The 17,898-nt window shown below is 38.7% G+C and overlaps 1 protein-coding gene across 8 annotated transcripts in view; it reads right to left on the minus strand.

Annotated features, from left to right (window-relative positions):
- ASAP1 (ArfGAP with SH3 domain, ankyrin repeat and PH domain 1) overlaps nt 1–17,898 on the minus strand; it is a 396,678-nt gene that overhangs the window by 165,022 nt on the left and 213,758 nt on the right. For all 8 annotated transcript variants that reach the window (XM_065519634.1, XM_045399283.2, XM_005564080.4 and 5 more), the window contains one exon: nt 6,622–6,767. In XM_065519634.1, coding sequence (XP_065375706.1) covers nt 6,622–6,767 — 146 coding nt within the window. The remainder of the gene's footprint in view (nt 1–6,621; nt 6,768–17,898) is intronic.

The following is a 17,898-nucleotide window of genomic DNA, read 5'->3' on the forward strand; positions in this document are numbered from 1 at the left end:
AGAATATCAGAGAAATGAGTTTGATTTGTGTTCTGCACATTTGTTTCAAGCTGAAATGTTTACGTAACAATGTATACTAAACACTTTCCCCTACTTTCCCTCTTTGATAATAATTTGATAGTTTATACTTTTATTAAACTTATTTTGAAAAAATTACAGACTCACCAAAAAACTATAAAACTAGTAGAGAGGTCCCTTGGACCCATCAACCAGCTTCCTCCAATAGTAACATCTTATATATGTTAAACAGTACATTATCAAAAAGAAAAAATAGACACTGGTGCAAGACAACTAGGCCACAGACCTTACTAGAATTCCCCCCGTTTTTTGCATGCATTCATTGTTTTGGTATGTCTTCGTGTATCTACAGCATTTTGTCACATGTAAAGATAACTACAACCATCACCACCATCAAGTTATCAAACTGTTCCATCAATACAAAGGAACTCCCTCAGGTTACACTGCTGCTCCCTTTCCTAACCACTGGTAACTACTGATCTGCTCTCCATCTTTGTAATTTTGGATGCCTGTGACTTTAGTCATAAAAATACACATTATGGGAAGGTTATCTTATTTAAAGTCACTCTTTTAGGGAACTTTTTTTTCACTTTAAGGCAATAAAAGCTTACAGGGGTATAAAGAACACAGATGTAAAAGACAAAAGATCTTGCATGTACTTGGGTCATCCTCGATCATCTTCCTGCCCCAGTAGCTGGATTGCCATTCCGTAGATGTCACTGCACTGGCTCTCACAACAAGAAGGGGATGAGGCTGTAATGGGGATGAAGGCTGATCTGCCAATGAGGAGGAATTCATTACATGGGGCTCTTGGATAAGTCACATTCTTTTGAACTTCTGAATCTATGACTTGACCCAACTTGGGAAAGTGTGTCTGCTCTAGTGCCAGTACTATATGAAATCTAACTCTAGTGCCAGCACTATATGAAATCTAGCAAATTCAAAATTGCTTAGAACATGTCGTTTCATCTATTTGTCATCCCCCTAAAGAAGGAGGTAGACAAAAGGACTAGAAAGAAACTCCAAACGTCAATTATAGTTATCTTTGATTAGTGGGAACATGAAAGAGAAATTGCAATTCCCCAGTAGGCATGTGTTCTTTTTATAATACAAAGTACCCTAGAGTGGCTATTCATACCATAGTAATACTAGTATTAATGTAGTCTATTAATATTATAATAATCCAGTGTGTACAAAGGACTTTGTAGGTTACAATATTTTTCACATGAATGGTATGAGTTGATCCCTACACAACCAATAAGGTATGCAGAAAAGTACTTTCCCTATTCTACTAGTGAGGAAATTTATTTCCGTAAGTTAGGCTACATTAACCTACTTAACGGTAGGGCTGGAATCATAACAAAGCCTTCAAATTCTGACACCAGTGGTTCTCAAAGTATAGCGCCTAGGCCCCTACAGGTTCCCAAGGTCCAAACTATTTTCATAATAATACTAAGAGGTTATCTGAATCTTTCACTGTGTTGACATTTGCATTGACAGTGCAAAAGCAACAGTGAGTAAAACAGCTGCTGCCTTAAGCATTTATCAAGGCACTGCCACGAAGTGAAGTAACTGTATTCTTCATGGTCTTGCTCTTACAGTAAAAAAAAAAGGCTATTTTCATCTAAGAATGCCCATAATGAAAAAGTAAAACGATTTTCATCACATCTTGACCCTCAAATGCATCTTTTTAATGTTCTGTTTGACAAAATAGGAAGTATGAATAAAGCCCTTTTTAGGCATACTGAAATATGGTTGTTTTGAGGAAAAGCACTTAATGTAATTTTTTGAGTTGCAAGTTGAACTAACTGGCTTTGTTTATTAGTGGAACACCAATTTTTTTTTTTTTTTTTTGAAAGAAAGACTAGCAAACTATGGTTATTCAGACTCTGGTATTTGACAAACATTTTCTTGAAAATGAATGAAGTGAGCTTATCACCTCGAGGTAAACAACTGATAGCATTTATTGCTAATGATAAAAACAGTGCTTTCAGAGGAAGTTAAAATTTTGGAAAACTTGAATTTGCCACCATGAGCTGACAGCTTCCAAATAATGTTCATTTACATGGTTTCAGATTCACACCGTTAATAACATTTAAGGAAGGACCACTTGTCAAGTTTTTATGTAGTATCAAAGATTACCTGAAACGGCTCTTAAAATACTCTTCTCTTTTCCCAATACAGACCTGTGTGAGGCCTTATTTTCCATCTACCTCAACCAAAACAATAAATTGCAACAAAATGAATACAGAAGTAGACATGAAAATATAGCTACCATCTATTAAGTTGGCTTTAAAGGGATTTACAAAAATGTTAAACAATGCCACTCTTCTAATGTTTTTTGGTTTGAGAAAATAGTTATTTTTCCATAAAAATAGATTTTTAAAGTGGGTTTATTATTTTAAAATACATAATACACATGAAAAATGTCTCAGTTTTAATTTCTAAGATAGTAAATATGGATAGAAGTAGTCCACATAAATAGAAAACACATGGTGCCCTTAGTCATTTTTAAGATTGAGGTCCTAAAACCAAGAAGTTTGAGAACTACCATCTAACACTCTCACTCTTTCCAATATGCTATAACTCACAAATGAGAGAAATCAAAGGACAAAAAAGAGCCAAGAAAGTACCCTGCACGCTAAACACACACATTAGTTTAGTGATCACCAGGATAGGCCCTGGTCACCTTGTCAGGTGGGCCTTCATCATCCAAATAATCCATCACGGCAATGTAATTCATGGGGCAGCAAGACTGAAACAAGGCATGATCTGTAGCCACAGGGCTTGAGCTCAATCCCTAATTGCATCATTGCAAGTATATATTTTTTGAAGATTTGGTGCATCTATCTCTAAAATGGGATATGACTGATAGCTGTCTTTACATTGAGTTACCTTAAAAATAAAATGAGAAGACGTAAATAACAATTAAGGTTTGTATTTCTGAAACAAATTCTGTGTCAGGTATTGTGCTTAGTGACTTGCTTCTCTGATCTCAATGAAATCCTGCCACTACCAAGAAACAGTCACTCTTATTATTTATTTTTAGAGACAAGGAAACTAGCAGTAGAAAAGTTTAGTGAATTGCCAAAGGCTATAAAGCTAGTGAGGCGCGAACTAGGATTCCAGGTGTGATTGAGACCAAAACCCATGATCCTCCAACCACCTATGCTTCATAGTCTCTCGAATCCTACGTTACGAGGTAGAAAAACTTTTTATAGGAACAATTTTCTATGATTTGGAGGAGGGGGGAGTAAGAAAAGCAAGTTACTTTAAAACTGACTTGGTGTATCAACTGTGGTATGAGCTCACAGAGTAATCAGCAATAACTGCAATCCTTTTCACAGTCCTCAGACGTTTGGTTAATTTAAAGCAGCCTCAGGCCTATGCACTGTTAATGCCAACATCTTTGTAGGTAGCCCTTGGGAGTTTTCACATAACATCTCACTTGATCATACTTTCTATAATCACAGACAGTTTTGAAAAAGGAAAAAAACCCCAAGCATCTCAATGATGGCTGAGATAGTTACCATCATTTAGTGCACTGATATTTTTTAAGACCACTGCCCTGGAAACTGCTAAACACAATACACTTGCAATAGTGATTTCTTACATCTGACAAATAACAAATGTTTTTCTCTTCGAGGGTTAGTCAAAGCTAAAAGCTAGTATGAGACCTGGCCCGCATATCTATCCTTTCCTTTTTCTCTATAAAAATAAGTAATGATTTAGTATAAACTATTAAAATACTCTTTATAAGCAATACTTAATTAGAAAATAACATTTTTTAGTATTTAGCATAGACTTTCGAACATAATAGACTTTAGGTACTTGCTGGTTGAACTGAGAATACAATTTACAAAGTCTAAAAAGTACCAAAGTACTTTCTTTTACTTTTAATTTCTGCATTTCAACTGTATCAGTTTGCTTAATGTTTCTGGCCTTCACAAGCCTAAGAGAATAGGATTTTTGGGAATCTTCTGAGAAGTATGGGTTCCCATGGTGGGTACTCCTGAGCCCCAGGAGGGTGTTGAGTGCTGCTCAGCTGAGGGCCGCAGGTGCTGCAGGAAGATCCAGAACCCTGACCCCCGAGCGCTCTACTCCAAGGTGCGGCCCTATCAATCTGCCTAGTTTGCTCTTCCCTTTCCTGGAAAAGCATAAAAAGAGAAGCAGAAAGTTGCTGGCTGTTACCAAGTTGTGTAAACCCCTGGCGCTGCTTTTTATTCAATTAGAATAATGTTTTCTTAGTAACCAAACTACAGTAGAAACTGATTCTTCTACCTGGCTCCCTCACCAAGAATGCCACCACCACTTTCAAAGGCAAAATTTGATTTTCTTTACTATATGAATTAGGTTTTCCAGCAATTTCCTTTAGATTTTTCTTAGACTTCTACTCCTTAAAGGGGAGTGGGTGTGGAAAAAGGGCTGTAGCTTGAGGTATGTATATGGGAGTAGCTTGATCAGTACTTCTGCTTAGGGTAACAGCACAACCAGAACATGAGGTGACAGGGGCAGGATACTGTAGAAGAGCAAAGACAATGGGTTCAGAGACACAACGTTTGGCTTCAAGTCTGTAACACATACTAACAGTGTAAATGAACAAGTTACAATCTCAATTTGCCTCAGTTTCCTCATCTGGATTAAAGGTACAGTAACCACAGGATTGTTGTAATGTCTTCAATGAAATAATCTACATAACGCACCCACCAAACTGCCAGGCTCATCAAAAGCATTCGCTAAATCTCAGCTGGTTTTGTATGGAGATGAACAAATGAATTAGGTGAGCAAATGTAGATGATGACTGCTGGCCTGAATGGCCACTGAGCTGTGTGTATGGCACATATACACACAGTTGAAAGGAACCTGCATTGTAGCAAAGTGTAGAGATGGATTGGTCCAGGAACCTTGGAGGTGATGACTCTTGACTTAAGCCAAATACATTTGGTCTCTTGGAAACTAAAGCAAGATACCAATGCGAAAACACCCATCTCAGAGAAAACACAGCTTTCTGCCCGAGCCAAGTGCTTTACCAGTTATTACCAAAGTGAATCGTCAGAGTCTTGTTTTGCTTCCTCTCTTTCTACCACACCACACTTTGAGCAAGGCCTCCAGTGAAAGTGCAGGCAATGCTCAGAGGGAAGGAAAACCGAGGGTGCTCTTCTGAATAAATGAGGTTTATGTAATCTAAGATTTACAAAAATATCATGGATTTCTTAAATCCAAAAGCATAGAAACATTAGAGCCTAAGTTCAAAATTATTCTTTCCCAAGTTTTTGAAAATAATAAATATTTCTATGTTCAACATTTATTTTCTTTCAGATTTGCTTATTTGCTGTGTAATATTAATTCAATGGCACACATCACCAATTAGAAAAACTGTCAGGAAGACAGACACACACACACACACATCTGTTCATTTATTGTGACAGAGAAAAAGAATATTGCAATTGGCCAAACAGGTTAATGGAGTGTAGAAAGGTAGTTTTCATTTTTCAAATAGGTTATCTTCATCTGTAAACTAACCTTTTGTATCTAATGGATTTATGACAAATTATCACCTGAGGCCATAGAAGCCTATTTGTTATATGAATAACTGACCTAGGCTGAGGCCATCTTGGGCCTGAGTTCTGGATCCTTAAAGGAGATAAAAGTACAATACCAAGAGACTGGGAGAGAAGAGGGAACAGTTCCTCTTCTCCAGGGCAGGGCTAACTTGGAAAAGCATGATATAAATAGTTTTCCTTTGGCACCTTTCAACCTCATTGTACTCCTTTCTCTGGGGACTTAGGAGGATTAAATTATTTCACTGGGTGGCCCTCAGAGAAATAATTTCATCCCCCAAAACCAGCATCAGTCCAGGTGGTGTTACCCAGAACCTTTCTAAGTGTGCATATGGTGTGAGGGCTGGGGAGGGCGTTGCAGCACAACATGGGGATGCCTATACATGACTGCCTGGCAAATAGTTTCCTCCACCACCCCCATCTCTGGGTCTGCCTCCTGGGGCCAGCACCTCTAGTGTCTCAGATCTTTAGGAATTCTTCCTGTCATTTACCTCGGAAACCAGAGACTCCCTAAATCTCAAAACCCTTTTCCTGGTCAGGGGTTAAAAGGATGTGGGGAGTTGAGGGAGGTTCATTATTCATAAATCAGAAACCAAAATGCATGATCACCTTCACACAAGTGAGATATACTTTCGATGTGTATTTCCAATGTATGTTCGACACAGAAATCATCATTATTCTTTTAGCCAATCAAAAAGCAAAAGTTGCTAAAGGTAATCTTTAAAAAAAAAATCAATGGTAGAGATGTGGAAGAGAACTCAGGTTAAGCAGTTTCTCTCTCAGCTTCAATAAATCTACTCTATCAGCTGGGCCAAAGGTACAAATTCCAGGAATTTCACAATGGGATTTTCTTTAAGCAAATCCTAGGTGACTAAAAAGCTTTTTAGTTGAGGTGCAGAAGTCACTTAGGTCTAAAAAGCTTTTTTTCTTTCTCACCCCTAGGACCAAGGATTGAGAGGGAAGGATTATAGAAATGTTCTCCATATGACATAATATTTTGGAAAGGCTGTACTTCTTTTTACTCACATATGTAATGTCTTACCAGGTTTTTCAGCAGTGTGGACAGTTCCTTTGTAAGAGTAGAAAACTTGACAAACGCAGTGCCAAGGTCGGGGTTGTCTCGACTTAAAAAATTACTCCCAAACTTATCAAGAACTTGTGCATAGTTTTCTTCATTTTGTACATGATCTAAAAACAAAAAAGAAGAAGAAAGGAGACTGAGCTATTATTTGCCACAATGAAAAGTTATTTTGAATACCGATCACTACAAATCCTCAAAATGGAAGCATAAACTGTATCAATTATTTATTGCACACATCCCAAAGGTTAGGTTAGGAGTACACTAAATATTCTAACTCACTCTACTAAGGAAGATTTTCCCTTTTACTTTTACTTTTTTTTTTTTTTTTGGAGACGGAGTCTTACTCTGTCTCCCAGGCCGGAGTGCAGTGGCATGATCTCAGCTCATTGCAACCTCCACCTCCCAGGTTCAAGTGATTCTCCTGCGTCAGCCTTCGGAGTAACTGGGATTAAAGATGCATACCACCAAGCCCGACTAATTTTTTGTATTTTTCACCAAGTTGGTGAGGCTAGTCTCAAACTCCTGACCTCGTGATCCGACTACCCGGCCTCCAAAACTGCTGAGATTACAGGTGTGAGCCACTGCGCCTCGCCTTACCTTTTTTCATTTACAGAATTTAGTTCATTTATAGTCCAGCTAATCCACTAATTCCTCATAGGTTGAGGGGTCAAATTACATCCCATTTTCAAGCAATTAATAAACTGTGATTGACTGGGTATGGTGGCTCCCGCCAGTAATCCTAGAACTTTCGGAGGCTAAGGTAGGCAGGTCGCTTGAGCCCAGGAGTTCAAGACCAGCCTGGGCAACATGGCGAGACCCCATCTCTACAAAAAATTAACAATTAGCTGGGTGTTGTGGCATGCGCCTGTGGTCTCAGCTACTTGGGAGGCTGAGTTAGGAGGAATGCTGGAGACTGGGAAGTCGAGGCTGCAGTGAGCTGTGATTGTGCCACTGCACTCCAGCCTGGGTGACAGAATGAGACTCTATCTCAAAAAAAAAAAAAAAAAGGAAAGGAAAAAGGAAAGGAAAGGAAAGGGGAAAGGAAAAGAAAAAGGAAAGGAAAGGGAAAAGGAAAAGGAAGAAAGAAACTATGATTATCTGAAAAAGGAGAAAATTCTCCTTGGAAAAACAATCTTGGATGGCAAAAGAAAAATTCATGTGTCCTAACAGGTTTCTTTCCCTGCAACTAATCTTCATTTCCTTTAATTTTGTCTAAGTTCCAGGTCTGAGGTATAGTATTTGTAAAATGCTTTTCACAGTCCATCTCTTGCTGCAAAATGTTCAGAATTGGATCAGATGAATTAGGTGCACATGAGAAATATTAACTGGTGAAATTTTCTCCTCCCTGAGCTTTTGTTTTCCAATCCATAAAATGAGGCCAATAACTACCTTACAGAATTGTGGTACTAATGAGCTGACATAAAGTATATAACAGTTTCTTAACAGAGCAAATACTGCATAAACAATAACCCCCCACTGCCTTGAAACATGTTCTTCATCTGGCTTCCAGGATATTACATTTTCTTGAGTGTCTTCTTGCCTCATGACTGGTCCTCTCCATTGTCTTTGCTGGTTCTTCATCTCTCTGACCTCATCATGTTGAGGCCCCTCAGTCTTGGCCCTTTCCTCTCTATTTTTCCTTACTCTCTTGGGATCTCAGTCTTATGACTTTAAATACTTTCTAACAGCTGATAACTCCCAAATTGATATCCCCAGCCCAGACAAACCCACTCTGTTATTATGTTGAATCTTAACATGTCTAAAACCAAACTCTTGATCTTCTTCCCAAACCCTCTTTTTCTCACAGTCCCCTATCTGTGGCAATGGCAAATACACTCTGCTTCTGAAGTGGTCTCTCTGTTACTGCTTTTGCTTCCCAGTAATCTGGTATTGACACAGCATCCAACGTAACACTGTTATATTGTACATCAGATCTTGTGACTCTTGTGGCAGACATTACCACTTGCCATGGATATCCGAGTTTCCAATCCTTGCAGGGTTACAGAAAGGAGTACTGCATTTCCCCACACTCTTGAAGTAAGGCAGGAAATATGGCGTGCACCACCCAAGGCCATGTGAGTGGAAGTGATGCATACCACGTTCTCTTGGAAGCATTTCAGATGCCTGTACTCAACTCTCCATCTCCCTCCTCTGTTGTGCTGCACAGAGAAGCATGAATTTCCCTACATAGTATTTACAGAATGAATAAGTGAATAAACAGATATTTATCAAAGTTGTATCATTAAAGGCTTTACAATAAATTATTTTTCTTCATAAAGTCTTCCTTTAGTTGGAAACAATCCTTCCTTGCCCACAATTCTCTGTACCTCTACTGCAGGATTTTCTACCACATTCTATCATATATATATGTATATATACACACATATATGTATGCACATATATATTCATATATATGTGTGTGTATATATGTACACACACACACACACATCTTTTCCTACCACCAGACCACAAGAGGCAGGGATTACTTATGGTTCACTTCTGCATCCCTACCCAATGGACACTGCTGTAGATCTTTCAGTGAGCTGGACTTTCAAAGCTGTGGCTTGGTTAATATTTGTTGACCTGGATTTATTGAATTCCTTTTCAGGAATTTAAGAAGCATCCCCTTCTGAAACAGCCTAGGATGTTCAATAATTGAGACCAAATTTTTAAATTTTGCTTTCAAACACACCTCAGTAAGTGCATGGGTGCAATGGGCACTCATGAAACAGAACATGAGTCTGGACTGGGAAATACCCCAGGAAGTCTAAATACCATGAAGGAAACAAGTGTCACAGCAGTCCAGTGAAATGAAATGAGGCCCTAGCCAGCTTTCTAATCACCACATTAAAAATTCATGGTGCCTGCAGTGGTTGTCAGCATCTCAGGCTGAGATATTAAAAAATGCAGCTCTGGTTACTGTCCAAGTTCACTCAGAGAAGCGGCTCAGAAAAACACAAAAGAAAGGCCACACCAGCTCAACCGAGAGGACACACGTGTCTCCCTCATGTGCTGGAGCTACTCCTGATACCTTATGTCTGAGGCCAAAGAGGTCCCACCTTACCACCAAGACTCCTACCTCATCTGATATCCTCTTCTGATTTTGGAGACCTATGAAAAAAGAATTCAGCTGTCTGTTCATTTTACCTGCTCCCAAGGGAAGCACCTCAGTAGTAAAAATAGGTATACAGGCTGTTTTCTTGAGACTATCAAATATTTCAAGTGAAAAATATAATTTGTTAGAGTAATCGAATATCCATGTATGCACCACCCAGCTTAATAAATAAAATATTAAAGAATGATCCCCTATTCCCCTACTTCTGTCCCTCTACCCAATTCCAATCTCTTTCCTTCCCCCCTAGATACAGCCATTATTCTCAATTGAAATTTCATGTGGAGGTTAGAAAGAATTACAAGAAGCTCTCAGTCTATCAGTGATGACAGACTCATTGAAGAATAAGATGGACTTGGCTAAGGGCTAAGGCAGAGACAGGCCATGGGAAGAAGGTGCTGGGAGGAGCTGAGAACCTTCTGTGACCCAAATGCTTATGCTTTCTACAGTCTCATATTTCACCCTCACTAGTTCTGCAAGGGAAGAATTATGCTTATTAGGTAGATGAAACATGAAATGTGACGTGAGTGAGGCGGAAGACTAGATTAAGTATAGGCTAGGTCATGGGTCCTGTATGTTTTGCTAATTCCACAGCTGAATAACCACGTAGTTTATTTCTCTATATATATGCATATGTATGTATGTATGTGTGTATATACTGGCATATATATGTCTCACATATATATGTATGCACGTGTGTGTGTGTGTGTGTGTGTGTGTGTGTATAAAAACATTGCCTAGCTTAGAGATATAACAGTTTAGTAAGACATATCTTGGGGTAATAATAATAATAATAATAATAATCCTATGAAAATAAAAACGACAGAAAATTAAATGTAAGGTGCTTAAAATAGTGCCTGACATGTGGCATGTGCCCCAAAATGTCAGCTACTGTTACCGCAATATATCCATGACCACTTATAATACAGAGAAATGTCTGTAATATCAAACAGAATAAAAACACAGGTCTCACGTCTTAATTATTTTTTTAACATACTGTATTATAAAGTTATCAATGTCAATACTAGAAAGATCACACACACGTCCCCGAGACACACACCTGTGTACAAAATTAAGGGTTTACCCAGCAGATTTTCAACAGGCACAGAGAGTGAGACAGCAAAGAACCATGATTCTGGTGGAGGAAACAGCAAGGGCAACGGCAGAAGGGATGAACACATTGCAGAGTACATTCAGCCATCTGAGGGGAATGTCAGTTCAGAAGTATAGGTAAGAGGAGGGAAAGAAAGCTGCAGTGGTGGAGCACTGCCACAGGAACAAGTGTGTCTGAAGGAGAGGGACTGGTAAGGCAGAAAATGGCCCACTCACTTCAAGAGGTTTTAGAGAGCAGGATGCAGCTCTGTTTTAAGATCTTTACTACATGCGAGCGCTGGGAGACTTTTGGGCACACAGTACAGTGGAGGCTAGGGTAAGTAGATGAGAAAGAGACTGGATAAAAGAAAAGAACGCAGAAAGAAATGTGATTCATCTGTGAAGAAGAGACATTCTTTCCCAATATTCCTAAGAAACTTCTGGCATCCATGACATTGTTGCAGAAGGCAAGATAATTGTTTTGTTGTTGTTGTTGAGACAAGGTCTTGCTATCGTAGACCTGCGTGGAGTGCAGTGGCATGAACACGGCTCACTGCAGCCTCAACCTACTGGGCTCAAGTAATCCTCCCAACTCAGCCTCCGAAGCAGCTGGGACTACAGGCACATGCCATCAGGCCCGGCTAATTTTTAATTTTTTGTAGAGATGGGGTCTTGCCATGTTGCCCAGGCTGGTCTCCAATTCCTGGGCTCATGTGATCCTCCCACCTTGGCCTCCCCAAGTGCTAGGATTTACAGGTATAAGCCACCATGCCTGGCCTGCAAGATAATTCTAAGAGCTAGGTGAATCCTTTCAGTTCAAATAAGAATGAAATGATACAAGAATGAAATCTGGTCTAGTTTTCACAACTAGACCAGAAAAGGCCACTTCATCAGGATTTCAACTACCAGCATTTCTGTGGGGAGATGACTAATATAAACTAATCACCGATTTACTACTGTAGTATTACTATTCCAGTAATAATCATGATTAGAGCTAGTTTATTGACTGTATGTTATTGCATTAAGCACTTTAGATACATTACTCCATTCACTCTTACTAACAGTCCATGAGATAAGTACTATTACCATCCAAGTGTGTAGATACAAACACTTAACCCTTGTTCATACAGCTCATAAATAAGGGAATTTAAATTAGAATATGCCACCCCAAAACAAACCACTTCAGCATAACTATTATTTTGAGCTTAAAGCAACTAAGAAACAGCAAGGTGGCTGGGTGCAGTGGTTCATACCTGTAATCCCAGCACTTTGGGAGGCTGAGGTGGGCAGATGGCTTGAGCCCAGGAGTTTGAGACCAACCTGGGCAACATGGTAAAACCCCATTGTATTAGTCCGTTCTCACACTGCTAAAAGACATACCTAAGGCTTGGTAATTTATTTTAAAAAGAAGTTTAATTGACTCAGTTCAGCATGGCTGAGGAGGCCTCAGGAAACTTAGAATCATGGTGGAAGGGGAAGCAAACACATCCTTCTTCACATGGTAACAGCGAGGAGAAGTATGAGAGAAGTGCAGAGTGAAGGAAGGAAAAACTCCCCACAAAACCATCAGATTTTGTGAGACCTCAGTCACTACGATGAGAACAGTATGGGGGAACCACCCCCGTGATTCAATCACTTCCTATAAGGTGGGGATTACAATACGGATTACAATTCAATACGTGGAGATTACAATTCAGATTACAATTCAAGATGAGATTTGGGTAGGGACACAGATCCAGACCATATCACCGGTCTCTACCAAAAATACAAAAATTAGCCAGGCACTGTGGTATGAGCCTGTGGTCCCAGCTACTTGTGAGGCTGAGGCAGGAGGATTGCTGGAGCCTGGGAAGTCGATGCTGCAGTGAGTGGTAATTGTGCCACTACACTCCAGCCTGGGTGACGGAGTGAGACCTTGAACAAAGAAAAGAGGAAGAAAGGAAAGAAAAGAAAAAGAAGGAAGGAAGAAGGGAGAGGAGAATGGAAGGAAATGAAAGGAAGAAAATATTCTGCCCAAAAGTAAGGCATAAATCTCCCTTTATAAAGTGTTTCCCCCACCTCCTTTCTAGGAAGAGGAGAAAAACCCTTGTCACAAGAGATGAAATGTCAGCACCAAGATGAACCTGCATAAATAAACCTTGTTAAAATAACCCCTATCATCTATTTGTTTCCCCCTTATATTTATCTTCCCTATAATTTACTGCCCTATAATTCCTAGAAACCTCTTTTTCTCTGTCTTGTCACTTCTCCACAATTTTCTGCCCTTTGCTAAAATGGTATATAAGCTCCTAGGCCTAGCTGCTTCTTCGGGATTTTTCATTTCTTTTCTGTGAGGCCTCTTATGTCCATACTAAATAAGCCTTTTCTCCTGTTAATTTGTCTTTTGTCCATTTAATTTGCAGATGTCAGCCAAGAATGTTTTTTCCCTCCCCTATACTCCACATCCTAAAGTAGGACAGGCCTAGGTTCAAATCTTAAGTCTATCATTTACTGTCTGTGTGGTACCTTGGTCAAGTAGCTTTATCTTTCTAAACCTCATCCTCCCCATCTGGAAAATGGAAATTATAATGGCATTTACCTCATAGAGATGCTATTAAATATAAGATATTGCATGCCAAGTGCCTGGTACACGATGAGCTCAATAAATATTTATAATGGCAATGACACAATGATGACAACCATACCAACTATTCATCTTTGGCCACTGCATTGGAGCCAGCCTTTTACCCCGTGGACAGGAGGCAGAGGCTTCAGACAATGTAGAAGAGTTTCTATCCCTAGGGATTGGCAATAGCAAATACCTTAGGAATACATTAAAATTCAATACTCTTTAAACTTTCTTTGTATACTCATCCAATGAGATTTTCCTCAAAACTTTCAGAACCATAGCAATTATTGAATAGGTCTCTCCCTGACGGGTTTGTCTAACTAACACCATGTGTTATATCTTACCAAATTGAGCAATTTTCACAAAACCTCTGGACTGGACTGCCTGCCAACCTAACCTTCGATTCTCAGCAACTCTAATTATGGCTGCTACTTATTAAGCACTGACTATGTAGAGGGATTCAATCACAGTGAATATCCTGAAACTCATGTGATACTCCCTCAAGGCAGTTGCTTTATAGATAAGAAAAATGAAACTCAGTGGTGAGGAAAGGATTAGATCCCACTTCATTTGATTCCAAAACCTATCCTTCTCCACTGACACACTCAGGAAAGACTATCGTGAATACCAGAATATTGTGTGCCACAATATCTATTCAGAATCCACTATGTGAAAGACTTGATGACAAATATCAGGAACAAAAAGGTAAATAAAACAAGACTTCCTGTCCTGTAATAATACTGACAAAGTAATAATAAAGATAATTATTTGCAATTACAATTTTTGATTAATGTGCCAAGAAGTATGCTAAGTATTTCTCCTGCGTTATCTTGTTCAATGTTCACAATTTAGAAACTGGTTTAGAGTAGTTAAGCAAGTTGCCCCAATGTCATACAGATAAGAAGCAGTAGTGACAGGCACTGACCCTAAAGCCTGTGCTCCTAACTAGTGTACTTGGTTAAGTGTAGGAGCCTCTAGAAGTCTTTTAACTTTAGCCAGATGCCAAGTGATTGAGAAACCTGAAAATCCAGGTCTTAGTTCCAGACTCTACCACGTCAGGAGACTGAAGCTCCTAGGGGCCTTAATTTCTTCACATATAAAACAGGTCTAATAACATCATCGGCCCCCTGCTGATTGGCCACTAACAGGTAAAGGTGTCAAAATTAATACAAAAGCTCTTTTGGAAAAACACAAAAAAATTATAAAACCACAAAGGATTATTTCTACTTAACGGGTATAATAAGGCCTTGAGAATACTCTCATAAATCCATCCTAAAGAGCATTCCAAACCACAACCAGGCAAACCTAGACATCATTTGGTGAAAGATCACACAGAACACAGGCCTCAGTGACACAGAGACTGGGGTCTGAATCCCCACTCTGGTTCTAACTGGGCATATATAACCTTGGAAATGGCACTTAACTTATCTGGGCCTCAACTTCATACGTGAAATGGGACAATGACTATAAGGTATATGGCATGAGTCTAAAAATACCTTTACTTCTGTTAATTTCATATACCCTAAAATTCAGAGCTGGAGTTCTAATGCTAATGGATGCTAATTTAAACATGGTATTTTTTGGAGGATTCCAGGACATATAAGATGACTGTGGATCAAATTCCACGTTTTCTGTTTATAAACTGTGATCTAGGGCAATTTATATATCATCTCAGACTCTGTCTTCTAAAATGTAATAATACCTACTTGATGGGGTTATTAAGGGAAATAGATGAGAAAGACTATGAAGTGCCTCATCTAGTATCTGGTATGCAGTGGATGTTCATAAGATGCTAAGTACCATTCCACACTCCAGAGTCTTACTTCCTTAATTTCCCATACTCTTTCCTGGGAGCCTAGCCTCTCTTCCAAGGTCTTTACGCATGTTCTCCTTCTTTGTTAAGAGTCCAGAGGAACACATGATAAACACGTGTTTATCATCTTATCCTTATGAACGAAGAAAACTCTTCCAGAGGCTAGCTGGGATACGTGCGTTATTACACTCCAGTCATAAAACCTATCCGAAGTTCTCCTGTCTATAAGTTCCATCACAATTTCAGGACTCACCCTGACTTTCAATGTAAGTGTAACCTACCAAGCATCCTGTTATTCATTCTCTTCTTAGCCTCTTGACAAGCTGGGGGTCCCAGCTTTACACAGTTATATGTTCAGTTCCCAGTGCTGGGCCTGGCACATAGTGAGTGCTCAGTAAAATGCTCACTGCATATAGTTGATTCTCATAAAACAAGCCTTTTTCCTTCTTGCAAAAAATACTTACCAGCAGCCATGTGCCAGCCATATAAAATACAGTAAGCTATAATGTAATAATAAACCCATGTAATATGTGACATAAATCATAGCACTGCCATAAAAGGGGAAGTGACAAATTCTTTTTATATTATCCTATACATATTTTGTAGCACTAATCACACTTATAAAATATTTAATTCTATTTGTTTTTAAAATTATATAAGTAATTCATATGCTATTACAGAGATATATAAAGATAAAATTATAATTTCCTTTCCCCTTTTCCAATCCCATCCCCTTAAAATAAGCAAAGTTAATAATCTGGAGTGTATCTCAGTGACATCTTATAATTTAAAAAAACATACATACACAGACACACAAATATAGGTGTTTTCACCCCTTTCTCCCTTTTAAAAAAAATAAGTGGGATATTACATACGACCACCATGGCTTGCTTTTTTCCTATGGAATAAAAATCATGAAATTTAATATAAGTAAACCTAATTATTTTAACTGTGATTATGTTCCATAACAAATCCCCCTGTTGAGAGGATACTAGGTTTTCTGCAGCTTTTGCCATCAAAACACAATGCTGCAATAAATACTCTTATACACAAGCTGTTACATGCCATTACTTTACTGCTGGAAAAATATATTCACAAAAGCAGGATTGCTGGGGGATAGTGTGTACATTTCAAATTTTAATTAATACTGCCACATTCTTTCCAGAGAAGCTGGTTAAAGCAATTCACATTCCCAGCAGCAATGCACATGTAACAGGGGCTAACTCTCTTCAACCATATCAGCACATAGATGTTACTGTTCTTTTTTAATTCTGGCCACATGTGTATAAAAAATTGACTATAGTAAGCCTATCTTTTTGTATTTTATTGTCCATTAACATTTCCTTTTCTGCCTGTTTACATATTTAGCTTAGTTTTCCGATGCTAGTATTTTTCCTATCAGTTTGTAAGAATGTCTTGTACAAGGGATAGAAACTTTTATAATATGTGTTGCAAATATTTCTTCCATTTATCTTGTAACTTGTTAACGGTGCCCTTTGCCATAGAGAAATTTAAAAATGTCATGTAATCATATATATCAATCTGTATGCAAAAGACTTTTTTTGGTTTCCTGCCTTATGTTCCTAAGCCTTCTAATAGTATTTTTAAAAACACTTAATCTTTAACCCAAAACAATGTTTATATAGCACAGGAAAGGGTTTATGAAAGTAAGTTATTAAACTTTCTAAAGTTTTATTCACTTCAATATTTAAATACTTAATACATCTGCAATGAAATTATCTATATGGCATGAGAAGGAGTTCTAACTTTAGAACTCCTATAGTTCTAAAGAAGGCAACTATTTAATATTTGATTAAAAAAAAAGAACACAGAGACGACACTTGAATGGAGTGGATTAGGTTTCATAAGAGAAGATAACTGAGCAGAAACTTGAAAAATGAATAGTTGTTTAACAAGTAGACTTGGGGTGTGGCAAGAGGTAGCAGCATACCATACAGGTACCATAAAGTACTCAGGAATAATGAAGCCAGTGTTTGCTTAGGTGGGCTGAGATAAACAGAAACTAACATGGAGTCTTTGGTTGCCTCAGAGTTTACCACCTTCAATCTAGAGCTAGGTAGGTTAAGATTTTGTTTTGTTTTAAGAGAAAGGGTATCTTGCTCTGTTGCCCAGGCTGTAATGCCGCAGCATGGTCTAGCTTGCTGTAGCCTCAATCTCCTGGGCTCAAGTGATATTCCCACTTCGGCCTCTCCCTAGTAGCTGGGACTACGGGCATGCACTACCACGCTTCGCTTTTTTTTTTTAAAGAGATGGAGTCTTACTATGTAGTCCAGGCTAGTCTCAAAACCCAGCCCTCAAGCAATTCTCCCACCTCAGCCTCCCAAAGTGCCGTGATAGGTTAAAGTTTTAAAAGCACTGCCCTCTGTTCCTGTTCATCAACAGATAGTTGCTCAGATCCTTTTTGCCACACCAATCCATAAACTTAGTGCCGCCTGTCCTGTGACCCGGAAAAAATTTGTTTTAACTTTACAGACACCATATTATTGGGGAATGAGGGCTGGATTTTTGGATCTAAGCTCCTTATTTTCTTATCTATAACACTAATTTGGAAACAACTGCTGATTATAAGCAAATTATTTCACTTCCCTGAGT

Source organism: Macaca fascicularis, chromosome 8, assembly GCF_037993035.2.
Source record: "Macaca fascicularis isolate 582-1 chromosome 8, T2T-MFA8v1.1".
NCBI classification, from domain to species: domain Eukaryota; kingdom Metazoa; phylum Chordata; class Mammalia; order Primates; family Cercopithecidae; genus Macaca; species Macaca fascicularis.